Genomic DNA, 20,357 nt, shown 5'->3' on the forward strand with positions numbered 1-20,357 from the left:
GAGTCGCCTAGTGTTAAAGATATTGGCCGTCGAGATGTCTCCCCTCTCTCTGGTACATTGGAAGTAGATGGCACTCGGCTTGTAGTGTGCAAAGCAGCAAGAAAAAAAATTATTAAAATTTAACTCAGGATTTCAATTTCAAGTAAGAGCTATTTTCTTTCTACCCAACTACACCTTGTAGCTGTATCACAACGCAGAAGGAAGTGTGCATCTATTCATGGAGGAGAGGCTTGTGCTCATGATAGCGTGAGATGTTTACTCAGAGGTGCTAGATTAGGCTGGCTAAAGGAAGACCACCAGGGAGCTGAAGGTTCTTGGTAGGTGACGGCAAATGACCATGGCTAATAACAAGCTAAGCTTATTCCTGTTGACTATATTTTGTGTAATTTCACGTAACTCACAATTTAAAACATGTATTCTGTTTTTAAAAAGTGATGTTACAAACATTGGATGCAACGCAATAGAGAAACACTCTGTTGGGACATGGTGTCATTTTGTTCCACTCTGGAGCGGCTGCTGGGTCAAGTGCAACACCTGGTAAAATTCAATATACAGGTCTAGTCGGTGTTTGGCCTAATATCAAACCGATTTGAATTTTTTTTGTACTGACCTAACCCTATTAGCTAGTTCAGTGGTGCTTGGGGAGCTAGCAGTAGATGCACTCATCCTTTTGCACAGTGCCACAGTTGGCAGATGTATCTCCGTAGAAAGGAAACAGTTCCTACATGAAACTGCTGACAACAGCATCAAGATTTCTGGAAAGAGACATTGCTGTTGAATTCTTTGGCACTCAGAGCACCACAAGCCCAGTACCATCTAGTTCCATTATATTCAAAAGAAGGCAGACATCTCTGTGGCCTTGGCACTTCACACCAAAACAATCTAGACTGATATACAGCATCACACATAAGAAGACAGTCATGCATTTTCAATTTGGGGTGAACTGTCTCTTTAAAACTTTTTTTTTTTTTTTGCTTTTTTCCATTTAGGTTCCACGTTGAGTAGCTTAGCATTAACCAGAAACTACATATACTTTCTGTTTGTACCTCTTTGGCCTGACTGTGTATGATGCCATTACGCTGAGCTGTCATCTTTTCAGTCCCCTCTCGGACCAGAGTGAGGTAGTAGCCGCTGCCAAAACATTTCTTTAGGAAGAGTGAGGAGCCACAGCAACGCATCTTGCCGTGGGAGATGATGGCGATGCGATCACCTAAGATGTCTGCCTCATCCATGTGATGCGTCGACAAAATGATGGTGCGACCTGAAGACAGATGGAAACAGAGACTCAGTCGATGTCACCTGCATGGCCGCAGTGCTTGGTGTCTGAACAAGTGTCTACATTTGAGTGTGAGTCATAGACAAGAAATAAAGAATAAAAACTGTAAATCTAAAAATGTTAATGCACAGACTGGAAATTTAAAAAATAAACAGCACTTCTGAAGCATCTTTCTCTTTGGACCTTGTTTGTTTTGACAACTGTCGTTATGAAAAAAGAAGCACGACAAGAAAAGATGCCTCAGATCAAAAGTGTTCAAATCAAGCCAATATCACAATCTGTCTCTGCATGGTAGTCACTTATCTCCTTATTGCCAATTCCACAGTGTTTTTTACCCATGCTTATCCGCATGGCAACAAAGCAAACTCCAGAGGAGAGCGTGGGCGTGAATCTGGGACAAAATTAAAATTATGATAAAGGCCACCCTAAGCCTACTTTCCAGCGATTCTATGAGACCACATTTTATTCCAGCTCTCTCCTTTGTACTGTGAGTCCTTTGATTCGAGAGGCATCAAACTGAGCACAATTGCAATGACAACTACAGCATGCATTGCAAGGTTATTCACAGGTGTTCTAATCCTTTTAATATCATGCTGTATCAGATAACACATATTAATTATCACATACCCCAGAAATCAGGAAAAAAGGACTAGATCTGTAATGAAGTCACAGCATGGTCATGTCTCTGTGGTTGGCATGAAAGCTGTATCACAGAGTACAGGGTAACATTTGATCCAGACATTTAAAAAGCAGAAAATATTTAACCTGATACTTTCATCATTAAGTGACAAAGAAAGAAACCTGCTTAGAAGTCAGTAACTTTGAGAAGACTGTGTTAGCTCAAGAGAATTACACATTTTACAGCTAGTGAGGCCAATAGAGTCAACAAATGCTAATTACAGAAGGAATTTTTCAGGCATACCACTGTCATGGCTCTGTGGATGGTGATGACAGTCTGTTGACTGGTTGATGGGTCCATCACTTTGATCCAGATTAAAGTATCACAACTATTGAATGTATTGCTATGAAATCTAGTGCATATATCCATGGCGCCCAGAGAATAAGCTCTATAAACGAATATATGCATATGCATGCAGAATCTGTGGCCAAGCGGCGACCGGATCTTTGCTCTCAAACCACAAAAAAATGCGATGGCACAACAGTCTTCTTCAGTACATTATTCTATGCTTTCTTTTGATTTTCACATTGGCTAGTCATCCTGTTTAATTTGTCTTCTCATTAAACTGGAACCGCTGAAACAAGTTGTAGGAAGCCTCTGCAAGTAATTGGTTGCTGGCAAACACTCTGTGCTGCAATAAAATGGTTAATCAGCAGTGCCGTGCACTGTAGAGCCGATGCGCTGCTGGTTCTGCCGGCCTGAATAGAATATAATGTCTATAGCCTTACTGTTGTGTACAGCCTTATAGACTGAGCTGAGTAGTGATGCGCGGGTCGACCCGTAACCCGCAGGACCTGAAAATGGACCTGCGGGTCGGGAAGCAGTGATCGTCTGTTAAATCGGTCTGTAAATGATATTTTGACATTATTGGCTATTACTGTCATGGCATCCGAAGGTACTGATGCGTTGAGCAGGTGACAGTCCGCGGTCGTTTTCAAATCACGTGTGTCACGCACTCCAAAAGAAACTTGTTGAAACTTTAAACAATAATTTATTGTACAAAACGGGGGAAACAAATGTTGACAAAAACAGTTCCATAATTCATATTAAATTCAAAAGTTAACGAAAAACAGCTACAAGTTAGAGGTAATAGTGATAAAGTGGTAAAACTTGGCACTGATCCATAGCCTCAGACGGATGCGCTCAAGCCTGCCATGCGCACAAGCTCCGTTGGTAGGTGATACTATATTTTCACATTTTTAACAATGCAATTTAAACGTTTTGATTTTTATTGTTAACCTACATTTAACAACAAAAAGACTACATTTAGCACCAAAAAATATGTTAAAAAAAAAATATATATATATGTAAATCAAAAAAACGAATATCGAATACCAAATTTTCATAACAAATACCTACCCATAGAAACGAATAATCGAATATCCGAATATTTGGGTACAGCCCTATTAGCCACTATGAAAAAACTGGCTTCAAAACCTAGCGCTGTTCCTGGGGGCTTGGACAACACTTTAGCTTTTTTAAATATTACTTATCTGTGTTCATATGCAGATATCTACTTATGTAGATAAGGTGAAATGAACACCCCACAGCATTGGCTATTGCCCCCAGAGGCTTACTGTCATCAGATAGATAGCCAGTAGTTTCCGAGAATGCCCAAAGGATGACTTAAATCATCTCCTAACCTTTCCTGTAACACCACTGTGTGTGTAATGCTTATCAGTTTTGCACCCTTACATTTTCCTCGAGTGCCACTATCAGGCCAAAATTTCAATTTGGCCAATACATTAGTTGCAAAATGATATTCCCATCAGCTTCAGCCACACTTTGTGCTACTGTACTTAGCGTGCTAAGATGCAAATTAAGTTGGTGAAAAACCTCCAGTTCATTCTGGCAATAAAAAGATTCCTTCTTAATGTGATGGGGAAATCTAAAGCTCTTATATTGTGCAAAAACATATACCAAAGTTTATTTAAAGCTCACAGACTTTGGCTTTAGCTCAAAGCACTGCTAGGCCCAAGTACAGCCTTGGCGCCCAGGTACTGTGTCAGAAAGACAAAAAGACTTTTTTCCCCATTGACTTAAATGGCGAAAGAGACGTCTGTAAATCAGGGGATACGTGTTTTGAGAGTCACAATCCCCACAAAATGACTCAGTTCACTGTCAAAACTTTGAACCTTTTGGTTCAGTAACATCTGAACAGTCCAGAAGAGTCACAAGATTGACTCAGTTTATCCCCATTCATGTTAACAAAGGGCTAAACCTGAGGTAGCAGGCTCAGACAGGGGCCACAAAGCGTGGAAGCAGTGCTGATTATCTGGATAATTTTGGCTTCGTTGCACTGAAAGAATAAATGGGCCTCATGCTGTATCCAGTTCTTTTCATGCACCCATGGTACAGCCTCACAATGCTGATAGCACGATTGTAGACTCTTCTGAAGACATAAGTTTAAAAAAAAACAAATTTACGAATCAACTCCTCTCAGATGTTACAGGTGTGCCATATCAAGCTATCAATCCCAGGAGATGCACTCTGAGTAAACAGTGGATTGAACTGAGTTTTCATACATTCTTCACTGGATTTGGTGTTTATTACAAAAGGTCAGGTCTGCTGAGCTTGGTGCCTTTTTCTTTTTTTGCACCAAGCTAGTTAAATTTGTATCCTCACAGGTCACATTATCCCAGGGACAAGGACACACTCAGAGGTCATTAGCCGCAGCCCAATGCAGTCATTTTGCTCTGCCAACTATTTCCACTCTGTCTCCCCTCCTCCCATCTCCAACCTCCCCCACTTTTTTTGTGCCCCGCCACCAGCTGAGCTGCTAAATCCATCCCCTCTCAGTATTGCTGCCTTATGCTATGCCAAGCAAGTCTGGATCCCTCTAAATACAAACTCCAACAAAATGCCCAAGTTGAATGAATGCCCACAACCCAGTCAATTTAACATATGGGGGGGAAAAGCTATGCTTATGAAGGGGGTGGGATGAGGAGACTGCTTGAGGTTTAGTTTGACTGAGCCAGCTCATTTTGTATGGGATGCTCAAACTCACAGATGATTTTCCTGGGGATTTGTTGTGCTTTACAAGGAGAAAAAAAAAAATCAAATCGCACTGCATCATCCGTGAGTTGGGAGTAAAATAAATGTGTTTGGACTGCAGATGGCCCACAAAGGTATTCTGATTTATAGTGTGTTGTGGTGCATTACAGCACAAAGTGATATATCAAATGGAGTTCTGTGTTCAGGTAAATTGGTAGTGCTCGCACTACGTACAGCAAAGTGAGGCTGGGAATCTGGTTTCTGTTATTTAGCTTCTTTCCCTCTAAATCAAGTTGATAGAAATGGATTTCACAGTGGGTGAGTAAGCCCAGACAGATATTACGTACATCGGAAGTAAGATGAATTATTGAACAAAACTGTATTAACTGCTGTTTGTGGCAATCATGCATCCATCCGTCCATTAGCTGTACCTTCTTATCGCTTGGAGGGTAGTGGGAGGCTGGAGCCGATCCCGGCTGACATTGAGCGAGAGGCGGGGTACATCCTGTCCTGGTTCCAAAAGACACCCAGGAACGCTCACATTCACACCCATGGGCAATCTAACGTCACCTATTAACCTGTCTTTGGACTGGTTGAAAGAACCCATGCAGGTCTGGGGAAAGACACAGCCCAAACGTTCAAACCCTGCTATCAATTTAGGTCAATAAATTTTGAATTCACCTTGACGCCATTTACAACCTGTTCATGGTGTTAAAAGAAATAGATGGGCCTGTTGTTTCGATTGAAATGTTTCAATTTCTTCAAAACTGAAATTCAGACAATGCATTTATTGCAAGGAATCTGAAACTTTTTGCAGAGGGTTACACAGGCTGGGAGAATATTTTTTTCTGTGTGAATATTGTGTTAAATGTTAAATGATGTTCCAAACACTGGCTGAATGTTTGGAGCCTGCTTCAGTCTTTGCCTCAACCCTCTGCAACATATTTTATTGAAGATGTTTGATTTTAACACATTAGCATTTTTACCCCCAAAAATCTTCAGAATGGCTTTTCTTCTATTTCATGAAAACGACTTATGTAATAAGATCATATCCAAGAGAGAAAAAAAGGGCTGGATGCATTTTTATGCCATTTGTACTGCAACACTGGCTTCAACCCTACATAAATTTGTATTCCTGGGAAAAATGCATTATGTATGATGTTTTAACTTTTAATAAAATGCCAGAGAAACTCTAAAAATGTGTGCAACTGCAATCAGAGTCTACAATTAATAGAACAGATACAAACTCTATTAACTGTGAGTGCTGCTCTAAAAATAAGAACTGGCTCCCACATGTTCTTTCCACCTCATGTTTCTCACATATTAAATCACCTTCCTACATGAATCAGGTCTAATCTCAGCCTAAATGCAGCATTCATGTTGTCAGTATTTGATGTGGGATTTAACAGTCTCAATGCAGTATTATACAATAATATACTGTTTATAGCAGTTTGGAGGAGCTGGTTTATGTTACTTAACTGCATAACTTCTAATTAAATTCTAATAACTTATCTTCAGTGGTGCTAATGTTTTTACTTACAGTGATTACATGGCTGCTGATACAAGCTGTTAAAATGAAAAACTGTATGTCAGTGGGAGAAATCCCTGGATAACAAATTTCATTAGCTATGTAATCTGAAATATGTTAGGTTATGTATTGTGTGCATCCATTTAAAACAAAATGTCATAGTTATGTAGCTGTAAAGAGCCATGTGAGGTAAAAATTTAAAAGAGCTCGGTCTTTCAAGGAGCCGAAAAAGGCTTGTAAACTGGTGACGTTCTCATTTACAATCAATAAATCAGGTGACATAAAGTGATGCAGCAAAAACACGTAAGGCTGAATGCACCAAAAATGCATATCATCCTCAAGGCCCATTTTGTAACATGAGTACGGTCATTTGATAGTAATATACCTCTACTACGGAATATATAATGCAAGTTTTTACTTTAAATCACCACATTCTATGGAAATTTTGTAATGACACATGACAAAAGAGACATTAACGCCACTTTAAAGGGGAATACCATCTAAATAAAAAATTCTATTATGTTATATCCGCAGCCCAGGGAAAGTTTAACCCGTAACTGTGAACCTGAGCTACTCTCTCAAAGTCAGAAACCAGAGAAGTAAGTGTCATAAAGTCTGGAGCTGCTCGACAGACAATCAATTGAAGACTGATTTTGTGGACCAACAAAATGTAGTAGTAGTGTTCTCAGTTCTGGAACAGAAAATGTACTCATACAGAATCACAGTGTTTGTTTACAGTAATCCCAGGTAGAAAATCACCATCTCGCATACATAAAATGAAACAGCGCTGAGCAAACGCTGCCTCAGTTGGTTAGTTTTTAGCCACTTCAAAAAAGGTCCACCCAAAAAAATCAATATCAGTTTGAGTGTACACTATATCTGGAAGATTTTCACTGCTTTATCTTGCCATCAGACTGCCCTTTCAGACAGGGAACTGAAGCTGTTACCTAAAAGCAACCAGACTCCATTGACGGGAAGTGATTTTACTTCTGGTCTACCACTGCCTCAATCAGTAGAGGCTAATTGGTGCCTGACACTTTTGATGAGTGTCGCTCGACAGGAATGGTGTATTTTCAACAAAAAGATGTGTCACGTGAAACTTTTCTTTCATGTTGTGCACCTTGAGAACTTTATGTTGCAGACAACGTCATATTTTGTTGCGAAATGTGCTTGGTAGTGTTCCTGTTATGGCCATGTAGATCGAAGTTATCAATTCACACTGACCCCGACCTGCATCCACAGAAGCAGCCATCTGTCAGCAGCAGCTCCAGTGGAGCTGACAGAACAGCGGCTGGCCAAACTGCCATCACCATGCTGACTGACAGCAGACATATACTGATCAAAAATAGTTTTTTATGTCAGCTCCACAGGAAGAAATCCGCAGTGCTTGTATTTATTGATCCATCAATTTTATTTCCCTGTCCAGTGTAGTGATTGAGGGGACTCTGCTGCTCACAGATTGCAGGCTGATTATTCAATAATTACATGGTTAATGAGTTGAAAATGCATCAACAGCAAGTTGTTCATGTTTGCTAATGTTTTCTGACTGTCTTGGACCAGAAGAATAATATGTTTGAATTACAAATCCCTTTAAAATGCAAAGGTCCAAGGAATAATTAACATGCCATCTATTTCAAGATAAGTTAAGTACACCTCTCAAATCTTGAGCATCCTGAATGCAGATTGACAGTTTAAATTAACCCATTAACACATGTACGCTACATCTATGTTCCTTTGTACCTTGAGTAATTTTAAGTCCAAATAAGCTCCTACTGAATTTAATCAAAACAATACCACCCACTTACAGCAGTCTGTGTGAAAAAACATGTACACTTAATTAGCTGAAGAACCACGATATTAAGTCCAATTTCAGCCTTCAGCTTTTTCATACAAATAGACTGTTGTTTTTTTACCCCTTAATGACAAACCTTAGCAAGACTGTAGTGCAAATAAGACCGGAGAGGCACAAAACATGACTCATTCAACCAGCCAGGATGTGGGTGTTCTCATTATAACAGAGTTATCTCCGCCCCCCAATTGGAGTGAAAGGACTTGATTAGAGAGAGAGGAGCTAATGACACAGTGAGGGCGGGATGTCACTCAATGCACATTAAACATTTAGACATCTGTAGAGAGTTATGTGTTACTATAATGTCCTGCTTAGAGCCACCAGTAACCACAAAGTCTATAAGGCCACAGAGTGACAAGCTGACTGATAGGACAGACAATTAGGGACTCTGTTAAATAGCAATGTCAATTAAAGCTTCTTGGATTCACTTGTCTTCACTTCCATTTCAATCTGTTCCAGTACAAATTACAATTTCTCTCCACCCACAGTTGAGTGTCACGGAGGGCAAGGCAAGGAAAAAAAAAAAACTTCTGGCTGGCTACTCTTGATAGTTCATTACCTTAACAGCTTTCACATTGGATACATTTGAGCCTTGACAGTTAAAAGTTTACCTTGAGCTCAGCTCGATTTTGAAAAGTTTCTCAGTGTGAAACAGATCAAACATGCGCCCTGTGCATTCCAGTCAATTCTACAAACAGAGAAAATTTCAAAGCCTTTAGTGGAGCCTTGGTTCTCTTACCACTGATTCCATACCTTGTTTGTATTTTAACAGCAGTTCCCAGATACTCCTGCGGGCATAGGGGTCCACTCCTGCTGTAGGTTCATCTAAGATGACGATTTTTGAGCCTCCAACAAATGCTATGGCCACAGACAGCTTTCTCTGCATCCCACCTAGAAGACAGAACAAACTGCATCAGGTATGGCACTTTAGATTTATGTTTTTGTCTTGGACATGTGCTTTCATGACAAAAAATGCAGAAAACTGCAGCTGACATGAAATAGATACTCATCTCTGTCCTGGGTATTCTGCCTGTAATCAGTGAAAAATTCTACACCATCCGTCAACATTAGGTTTCAGATGTAAAATGGACACAATATTGGAGACTGATTATGGAACAAATGTGTCAAGATGTACCTCTCCAGGTTTTATTGTCTTTTGCATGGTGTGAAATGATTGATGGCAGGGAGGTAAAAACACCTTCCTCAGGTTATTCCAGTCTCCACTCTCATAGCGAGCTCTTCAAAATGCATCCAATGTAGTGCTAATGTAGTGGAAATGTCAGCATAGATCAACCTTGAAAGTCATATTTCAGTGATTTTGCTCACAAGCAATCCATGACTGGGGACAATTTATCAAGTCAGACTTGCTCATGCCCCCCAGACAATGAATTACAACCTGTGACACACAGGTACAGTGCATGTGTACGTCGAGACAGCTGCATTCAGCTCTATCCTGAATAGAAAGGATAATCTGCAGATGATATTCCTTCCCAAGGGAAATGAACGCAGCGAGAACAGAAACTGATGAACACATCAAAAAGGAAATTTACATCTCTGCATAATTTCGATCAGACGCTGTAATACGCACATCCGAAACATGTCGACATGCACGCATACGGACGCACCTGACAAGTTCTTAGCAAGATCCTTCCGCTTGTGTGGTAAACCAACATCCTCAATCATCTGGTCCATCTCAATTTTCACCTCATCGCGGCTGCGTCCTTTCAGCCTAGCGTAGAAGTAGATATGCTCTTCAACTGTCAGCCTGCAAAGGGTAAAAACACCAGAATGCCCATTTGATTGGCATGTGAGAAGGCAGGAATGACAAAAGAGGCCATCACCTGCCAATTATTCCTATGCAAGTGTTTAAAATATCCAAAACTAAACATTGATGCATCTAGTAACATGATCGGACTCCATTCTAGGTGCTCTATTGTGAAGTTATGTAAAAAAACAAAACAAAAACTTGAGTTTCGTCGCAACTGCCTCACAGGTGGGATCACAATATGTTGTAGAATCGATCTCTATGTTGGCATGAATATTTTAACCCTGCTTAATATAGATGCTTTGACTGTCCTGGATTAATATTAATGAAAGTAATTTGCAGGTGCTTAGCCGTAATTATGATGTAGGACTTGTGTCGAGTTGCAGGTAATCAGTTTGTGGAGAGAGAGAAATAGAGGGGACTCTAAAGGTGAAATAAAACACTGAATAATGGTTTGGAATGATGCCATTAGGAGAAATTTAGTGGACGCAGTGAGCAAAGTTCATTTCATTTTTTTGGAGAAAAAGGAAAAAGGGATAATGATGTGTTGATGTGAAACGTAAGCCGAGACTGAGCCCTCATTATGCATATTATTAAATTGCACTGTAATGATCTTTTATTCACTTTCTTCCTTTTTTTTTTTTTAACAAAAATACACCAGAAGCAAAACATGATTATACCAATAACCAGCGGAGAACATGGATGGATCTGCTAAATGCACTCACTCGCTGAATAACACATTGTGCTGTGGGCACATTCCCAAGTACTTTCGGATGCAGTCCATGTCAGTGAGGATGTCGTATCCATTGATGAGTGCTGTTCCTGATGTAGGTGGAAACAGTCCTGTCAGAATTGACCTACGGAGGAAAAAAAAAACACAATCAAGACACATGTATCCTAATTATAAAGCTGAGGGTTTAATTCTAGTTGTTAGTCTTTACCTCATGATAATGATTTTCTTGAACACTTCATATTAAGGTGCACATCTTTACCATTAATTAGCTGCTAATTAGCATGTATCTTAGTAGCATATTGGCACTTCAGTAGTCATTATGAAGCACTTATTAATACCTCACTCTGCATGACCATGTTTTACAACTACTGGGCCACTGACTAAGAGTTTTCCCTCAATATTGTCCTAATTACTGCTTATGACTAATGTTCACTGTAACCTGATATTAAGAGTTGTCGTGTTAACATTACCTAAGAATGAGCCACTTAAATCTCATCTATGGAGATCGCCATATTGCAGCACCTGTTTCTTCAGTAGCCCAGAACCAACAAACCAAGCACTGGCTCTAAATAGGGCAATTAAAGTTTTGCATTTTCACGTCGTCCACCCTAGTTAGCAGCCCCTCTGTGATGAGAGCATCGGAAAAACACTGATTTTTTTAACATGAAACTGCTTCATTCAGTGTTTTTACTGAATTAAATCACTGGGTCTGTTGTTTAGGAGACAAGTAGATGTTTGCAAATAATTCCGCTCCCAGTAAAAACTTCATGAACCTCTACATCTTAGGTTTTCAGAGAGAAAAAAGGTGAGCACACATTAGCGAGTGCCGGGCTTGTGGCCCATCTCTAACATGCCGAACAGCATTGGAGATACCCTGACTTGTAATGTGGAGCTGCTTTGTTCTGTGCTTTTAACGGTTTAAATCACAGGGTATGTTTGTTTTGGAAAGGAAGAGACAATTAGGATAATTAGGCACCCGGTAAAAATCCTCCTGAATGATGAACACTGAAGGAATCCTCAGGTGGAGAAGTTTCAGCTGGTTGCAATCTGCAATCCTCACTGCTAGATGCCACTAAATCCCTCTAAATTTTACACACTGTATCTTTAACTAGGGGTCATCCATCAGTAACCTCCTAATTACTGCTCATTAATAGTAAACAAGGAAGTTGTTGCACTTGAATTACTATCTTAATATGCTTTGCTTAGTATGGGCATTATAGGGTGGTCGTACCACAGGAATAGTCATTGTCCTTTTCTAACACTTAAAAAAATAGTGGCCTATTTGTGCATGACTCAAGTCTTTCTAACTCAGAATATGTTCATCACTCTAGAGTGAGATCTTGGGCATGACTAATTCATTAACAGTTTGACACTTATTAACCCACACAGGTTCCATATTGTAAAGTCGCTTCCTCCATAATAGCACACAACTACTGCAATTTACAGACCTCACTCTCAAGTGACAGGCTACAACTTGAACAAAAACGCAGGTCTATTGAGATGCACAGGTTCCATTTGCATTTAGTGGTACAAGAACAAAGTCAGTAAAAGAAGAGATGTCTCCTTTATTAATGGACCACTTAAGAGATTTCCAAACATATCTTTTAAAAATGTACTGCCTCACCACTCTCATACTTCTAGATTTGTGCTTTGTTGCACAATACTAGACCATTATTTATGAAGTATTATTAAGGGAGAATTGTGGTACTTATAAGGTCCATACTCAGGAAAGCATATTAGGATTGTAATTCATGTACAACGTCCTTACTTACCATCAATAAGCAGTAATTAGGAGGTTATTGAGGGAAAACTCTCTTGACTAATAACTGTAGAATATGGTCATGCAGAATAAGTTGACATGTGTTTTATAAAGACTAATACAGACCCAATTTGTTAACAATATACATGCTAGTAAGCTACTAGTTAATGGTGGATATGTGTATCTTAATACAAAGTGTTAAAGGAGAGCAGCTGCAATTTAGAAGCAGCTGGTTGAACGTACCGCTGAATTAGATTCACTCCCAGCTCCAATTAAACATATTTGTCAATAGGCATTATGTCCTGCTTATCATCATGTTCAAACTGAATGTTCATAAAGAAGGAGAGCAAATCTGAAACAGTGCTGCACTGCTGTGTCAGAGTATCTGGAGCTGTGACGATCCATATCTTCTCTATTAACTTGTATTCAGTCTCAGGTCATTAATTATGTATTAATTACTCACCAGCCAGGGCAGAAAATTTCTAAACAACAAACAACAGATTAGAAAATAGAGCAAAAAACACCAATTTAGCCAAAATAAATGAATCTGATATTTAATGTTTTTGTTAAAAGGTAGTGGGACGCTACGTGGGATGTGACAAGATTTCTGCATATCCATGTTAAAGCTACACAATGTCTTGTTTTTTTCTTTTGTATATGAACTAAATTGCAACACTGCTTGTCAGATAGATGGATAGATACTGTGGTCTGGAAATGCATCCACACAGAGCTTCAGTGTGTGACAGAGTCCTTCCTCTGTCCTCTCTGTTATTGTGCTCTGTTATGTTTCGTTACAGTTGCTCTGAGCGGATGTCTTCCCTTCAGCCCTTAGTCTTGCATCACTTGCTCTCTCTCTCGCTCATTCTTTCTGGGCCACTGGGTTTCAGTTATTTCCTGTCATCCCAAAGCCCTTCCAACCTTTCCACAACTTTTTTTTTTCTAAACAGCAATTAGATAAGTCCCACTATCGACACAACAGCTGACTGTGTGTGATAAATGTCCCCTCAGAAGATGTCACTCTCTGAAATCAGTAACTGCTGAATTAATGTAGCTGCGGTACAGTCGGCATTGTGTACAAGTTAGATTAGTTGCACCCTGTGAAAGCGCATGAACGCTGAGCCAATTGGCAAACCATGGGAGAAATGCATTATGCAACTCACATTGTGGTTGTTTTTCCGGCTCCATTGTGGCCAAGGAAAGATGTGATCTGATTCTCGTAGAAGTCCACACTTAGTCCGTCCACAGCCAGCTTCTTTCCAGTCTTGTAGATTTTAACAAGATTGCGGACTGAGACCCCTGCTTTCATATCGGATGGTGATTTCTCCAGATACTCTTTAGAAACACACACGTACATATAAACAGAGAATCATGCATTAAAGCAGATACAATTATATCCATCAAAGAGAAATTAGGGCTATTGATATTGCCACAATACTGTAGTGCTTTCACAAAATATCAATCCGTAATGTGGATATAACATCTGCAGATGCATGGACAACTCAACTAAGATGATCAACAAGAAGTGCACTTCGTGCCACAAAGCATTTTTATCAGAATATGACTCTGTACTTGAGCAAAGTACAATGATACAATAATCTGCTGGGAATATAACAAAAAAAGAAGGTCTTTTTCCAGCCCTATTGAGAAAACATTTTCAGTATGGACACAACACATTGTGCATGAAGGGACAAGAAGTGACTGCCTGTTAATATAGTTTAGTAGTAAGTGATTCCATTCCATTTATTTGCAGAGTAGTTAAATATCGATAGGCCTCTGTAGCAATGCAGCCATAGATTATTAGACACAAACTTCCCAAGTGCTTGCGGATAACAAACTGCTAATACTTACGTTAACTTTACTCGCTCGTTAGGCAACTAGCAACATACGCCAATAGACCAGACCAACACATACGGGTGCACCCCTTTTTGGGGGACAGAAAACTTAAGATCATTTAGATATTAATGCATTTTGACACGAGTTATTACAATTTTGTATGTATCTATTCCTTGTTAGACAAATAGTTAGTTTAAGGACATGTCTAATTATTGTGATGGCTTAAACCTGAGTGTTCGTGATTACTTAATAAATTAAAGTTGATCACCATCATGGTATTTCAGGTGTTTCAAGGACACAAGTTTTTAAATTACTAACACAAAGAACATATTTTGTGTGACAATAGACATGCCTTTGTATTTTTATGAACATATTTTAAATAATAGCCAAAACAATGTATATCAAAAAGTTTTCCAAAACATTCTGTTAATTTTAAACCATTTCCAGACCTGGAGAACCATTTTTCTAATTTTAGAACTTTTCCAGGAATTTTATGACTGTGATTATATACTGTGTGATTATAAGTGGAATAAAAGGGTCCATGTTAATGCACATAATGACTATGTGGGTAAAGACAAATAACAGAACAGGCAGAACAGTCTGACAAGTTCAGAAAATTACGTCACTTTTCAGTAATGTTGCCTTTAAAACCAGGAAAAGACAATACTCACTATATTACAATATCCAAAATCTAAGACGAACATCTAGTCTCATGATCAGGATATCAATATTGTATCAATATGTTGACCAGCCTTAACATAAAATGTTTTTAAAGACACACACTATGGTCCAAATGTGAACAAAGAAGTGATTTTTCTTCCAGAAATTCAAGGACTAATACAAGATAACAACAATATTACACTGCATGTTGAATACAAGTATGTGATATTTCCTTTAATTCTTTATTTACTTATAGTCAATTTGGCTTTTAAAATGGTAAAAACCCTGCTGAGCACTAGAAGACAAAAATAACAACCATAGCTCACTCTTCTGAGTTTTAATTTGAAATTGTATTTTTTTTTAACAAGTTCCAGACTTGAAGCTCACCTACATTCCCCACATAGTGCCAAGCTCCATTATCACCCTAAGTGACAAATAAGGTGCTAATATTTGTTTGCGACCCATTCCAATTAACTTACACTTCTTAATACAACTATGTTCCCTCTAGTTCCTGGCTGAGCTGCTGAGAATTTGACAAATACATGAGAACTGCACAGGTTACACGTCGCTTACACACCACAGTAAAAGCTGACAAAGATATGGCAGTTTACCGTTCGGTTCAGTCGAGTCCTTCAGCAAGCCGGGGTCAACGTGAGCCACCGAGGCTGTCCCACACCAGTAAGACGCAGTGAACGGGAAGTACCATGGCTTAGGGATTCCATATTGGCCTGGGATCAAGCGTGGAGAACATTATTCACATTTTAATAACAGCTTGGCTTGAGGGAATATGGTACTTTACAGTGTATGTTTCCTCTTGACAGCCTGGCACAAATCCTCTCTTCTTTTAATTAGAGTCGATGAGAAAAGCATTAAGACTAGCCTGTTAGGATGGCTGCTTTGGCTATTGATTTAAGCTGGGCTAGGGGAGGACACCTCACGCAAGAAGAGTCCACCTTTTTTTTTAGAAATGCATAGGTAGATGGTGTAAAAATGACTAATTAATCTGTTTATTACCTGGAAAGACATTCTCAATGTACCAGGTGAGCACCCAGTAAAATGCAGCATCGAAGAGCAGCATGATGATGGACACGAGGAAGGTGTAGCGCTCTCCCTCTTCTGGGCTGCTGTTTATGTTGTACCACTGAATGCCGATGCCTTGCTCCTCGTACTTGGCAAAGTTCTCACAGCCGTAGCCAAAGGCAACGCACGACAATAAACTCTGGGAAGGAAAGAAGCGCAAGCCAAATGATTTACAGTTAAAGGAGAAGTTAGACATAGTTGATATGCAACTTTGCTTTCACACTCACAGTTACATGAGAAAATTGATATCAGATTCTTGTCTGTAGGCTAAATATGTAGCTGGAGCCAGGAGTTGGTTAGCCACAGCCAGCATGACACCAACTTCCTGGTGTCTCCGGTGGTTGCCTGGCAACTGGTTGCAGCCAAGAAATATGCTGCCTTCAAATGCAGTCATGCTTACTGTTTGTACAAGAAAGTCCATATAAACGTCCCCTTCTCGAGGTATTCACACCTTGTAAGCTCCAAGTTTACAAGTTGAGACACGTTTGCTGACATTTTTAGAGATGGAGGTGGCCATGAAGGTTCATTTTTTCGGTGGTTAATGTGAGTTAATATATTCTCCTTAGCGATTTTATATGTCTGAGGAAAAGGTTAATACTCTCAGTGGTCTCATCTTGTCTCTTTGTCACCATGCCTTTGCATTTCATGCATTACGTGACCGGCTTGTGACTCAGCTTGTGGCTGAACTGTTAACTTTGGTGGCTTCAAAGCGTCGACCATAGCGTCCATGTTACTGTTGCCTAGCCAGCTACGCAGCTTCCAGTGTGGAAACCACAGGCTCACAAGTTCCATTAGAAGGGAGCAACAGACGGTCACAGAACTTTACACTTCAGTTTCTGTCCAGATGAGTAAAACAAAATGCAACATCTTAATTAGACAACTCTGAAGGTGCTGGTAGGCAGATTTTATTCTTTGTGGACACAGCCACGCAAGCTGCTGCCCGGTGTTTCCAGTTTTTATGCTAAGCTGAGCTAAGTAGCTGCTAGCTAACTACATAAAAATGGTAGCCATTTGCTCATTGCAATCTCTGTAGGAACGCAGATACGTCTATTTCCCAAAATGTCTTTTAAAGCCTAAGTGTGGCCTCAGGGAATATTTCATTACAGTGGAAACAGATGACTTTCAAAGTTTCCCAACTAGCATTTCAAAATAGTTTTCTTGTTGGCACTGCTGTCACAAATACAACTGAATCATTTTCTGTTTTCCTACAAGCCTAGCAACTACCTCAGTTTCCACAGTCACATCTGCTGTTCCACCATCCACTATTTCCACTACTGGGGATGGTCACTGCAAAGAATTTACATTGATACTCTATTGTTACTGGGGTTAGGTACCAAAAGCTACCGGGGAAAACAAAAGTGCTATTATCTTTGTGTTTTTGTGTCGCAGCCTGGTTGATACACCTCTTTTGTGCTGTAAATTGAGCCCTCATTTCCTCTAGAGATCAAACCCTGTGTAAGGCAGAATTGCAGAGAGAAAGCGAGGCTTATAGGGAACCAATCTGGATGCCAGTGGTGTCATTATACTTTAACCGTAACATTGTGCAATCAACATTTACTTTATCATGATTAGTTAAAGCAAAAACCATGTCTATTGCAGCTTTAAATAATTCAGGTGATGACTTAATCTTACCACCCGAGGTCACACTCAGCTGATCAATAAACTATTGTAGCAGACAGAGGAACAAAATCAACAGGCATCAGCTGGTTTAATTGCTGTGTTGCCTTTGTGAACATCTCTAAGGACTTTATTTTAGAGCAACAAAAAATGGAGAGTAAAATGTGTGTGCTGAACACCAAGATTTGTTGGAGCTTTCATACAGTAGGAAATTGCAAATGATACTTTGCCTGTGAGACATCATCTGCCATGGCCTATCACTCTGCATTGCCATGTTGCCTGCCAGCTGTTTCATCACGCCTCATTTGCTCGCGGCATTTTCACTCCGGCAGAAGCAGCATTTGCTGAGGCTTCAGAGAGGAACAATCACGGATACCGTCTACCCGATGTTACATTAACAGGCAGAGGATCTGGAAAGCCCTGCGGTGACACCAAACCTCGAGCCTGGCTGCTAAAACTGCTGGCAACTTCCTGTGTTGTCCTCCACTGCCCATCTACTGACAAGCAATCAACAGTAAGCCAGTAGATGAGGGGTGACAGCAGGGCTGGTGGGCACCCATCCTTGACCTGAGTATGAACGGCTGACAAAACCACAGGAGCCACTTATTTGGCTTTTGAGAAAAGGGCACGAGTTGGGAGGTAGACAAAACAAGCCCCTTCTATTGAACACATGTCAGCGCTGCAGATTCAGCCACCACTCAGCTGGCTGCAGACAGAGAGCATTGTTAAGGGGAAGAGTGATCAGAGTTCCAGCTCTTTCTCGGAAGTCATTTCCAGGACATTTCTGACAACTAGAGCTGGAATGACGGACGGGATCACCACAGAGACAAATGTGTTTCTGTCTGAAGAAGTTTTCTTTAAAAACTGTAATAGCCAGTTGTTAGTCTTACACGAAAAAGTCTTACAGAATGCATTAGACTGGAAAGACAAGAGCTGCAACAATCATACCATTAATCAATTAGTCCACTGATGGAAAACTGGCTGTTATTTCTTGTAGGTGTGTAATTGTTAATCAAAGATTGCCATGTTTTAGGTTCTCAAATGTGAGAATTAGCAGCTTCAATATCGTTCGGTTTTGGCCTGCTGGTCGCATTAATCAAGCAATCTGAAGACATAATCTTCAGCTTTGGGAAATTATTCAGTCATTTTTCACAATTTGATGACATTTTATAGACCAAACAATTCATTCATTAATTGAGAGAATCAGCAGGGCATTTTAATAGCTGACTGATCAAGGCTGAGGCCCTGCTTCAGATCCAACTCTGGGCTGTTGTTGCATGTCATTCCCCTTCTCTTCCCCCTTAATTCCTATCTGCCTCCATACTGTCTGTAGTACACATATATAGTATACTGTATATTAAAACGTCAGAAGACTCACACTACTGCAAAAAAAAAAAAAAAAAAAAAAAGTATGAACAAAAACCATATGCTTAAATGAGCTGCCAGATGTTGCACGAGCAAAGATCAATTAACTGATTTCAGCACAAGAAAACTAAATGATGAAGTTCTGAATGGTTTTGCGGGAATTACCATTTTCCTCAAGGTTTTTTTCCAGGACTGAAAGATTAATTGAAATATTTCTGGTTGTCCAGAACATGAAAGAACTGCGGGTTCTCTCTTGTTTCTGTTTCATTAAAAACTTGAAGTAAAAGAGGGAGAAAATAGTAATAATACAGTAGATGGGTAGTTGGATTGTGACTGTGCCCTGTCTTATAGGGGCCCCCCGATACACTGCCTGTAGCTGTCTTTTGGCGCACAGCTGCAATCAAAAACTGTCCGTATAAATTCAGGTGATCTTTTGAAATTCTGTTCCGATTAAAGACTTCATTATCAAGGACAATGTGGGGGAGAATTTGTATGCCTCAGCACGGTGTAGTTTCATCTGAGTTGGGAGAGAGAGAAATCTCTGCGCTCACACACACACACACACACACACACACACACACATACACACATCTCTGATAAAGTGTAAGGATGAACTGGATAGTGGTTTGGTCACAGGAACATTGCTCATGCTAATTAGAGGGCTAGAGGGCTATCCATCTAGTTGGAGCAGGGGAGAAAAATCTCAGCGCCGGGGGAGGACCTAGCAATGGCACTTTGTGTAGAGATTAAATAAGGTTTGCAGTGCTTTATATGTAAAATGCCTCCCTAACCTGCATGCAGTCTGTGAAAGGAAGTGGACTGAAAAGTTTTTTAAAGTAAAGGGATGACATCATTTTAAAGGACTTACTCAAAGCAGTTTCAGCTGGTATGTTGACACTGCTTACTGGCAAAGGCAAGGTTTACAAAGTAGAAGATGAAAGATGGAAGCAGAAGTTACTTCTGTCAGGTGCCAATGTAAGATATTACTGACTGCCACTATTTCAATTTGACAAATAAGAAACATGAGACTGTTTGCCTCGGCCACCCGCATCTGATACCGCATTGTTGAGACTGACAAATAAGAAAACATGACCTGATTGAAATTCTGGGAAGAAGCAGTCGCACGCACGGAAATGAAGATTCAAGATTTTGTGTGTCTTTGTCTGCACAAAGGACAGCCTGACGACAAATGATAGCGGCATCGCCATAAAGGTCACGT

At 40.0% G+C, this 20,357-nt stretch overlaps 1 protein-coding gene across 4 annotated transcripts in view; it reads right to left on the reverse strand.

The window, feature by feature from the left end:
• The window catches only part of LOC125883941 (phospholipid-transporting ATPase ABCA1-like), a 255,956-nt gene that overhangs the window by 122,934 nt on the left and 112,665 nt on the right, over positions 1–20,357 (reverse strand). For all 4 annotated transcript variants that reach the window (XM_049568607.1, XM_049568608.1, XM_049568605.1 and 1 more), the window contains 7 exons: positions 16,091–16,295; positions 15,688–15,804; positions 13,744–13,915; positions 10,817–10,948; positions 9,952–10,091; positions 9,080–9,217; positions 1,047–1,261 (listed from right to left, as the gene is read on the reverse strand). In XM_049568607.1, the coding sequence (XP_049424564.1) occupies positions 1,047–1,261; positions 9,080–9,217; positions 9,952–10,091; positions 10,817–10,948; positions 13,744–13,915; positions 15,688–15,804; positions 16,091–16,295 (1,119 nt within the window). The remainder of the gene's footprint in view (positions 1–1,046; positions 1,262–9,079; positions 9,218–9,951; positions 10,092–10,816; positions 10,949–13,743; positions 13,916–15,687; positions 15,805–16,090; positions 16,296–20,357) is intronic.

This window comes from Epinephelus fuscoguttatus, linkage group LG23 (genome assembly GCF_011397635.1).
Source record: "Epinephelus fuscoguttatus linkage group LG23, E.fuscoguttatus.final_Chr_v1".
Taxonomy (NCBI): domain Eukaryota; kingdom Metazoa; phylum Chordata; class Actinopteri; order Perciformes; family Serranidae; genus Epinephelus; species Epinephelus fuscoguttatus.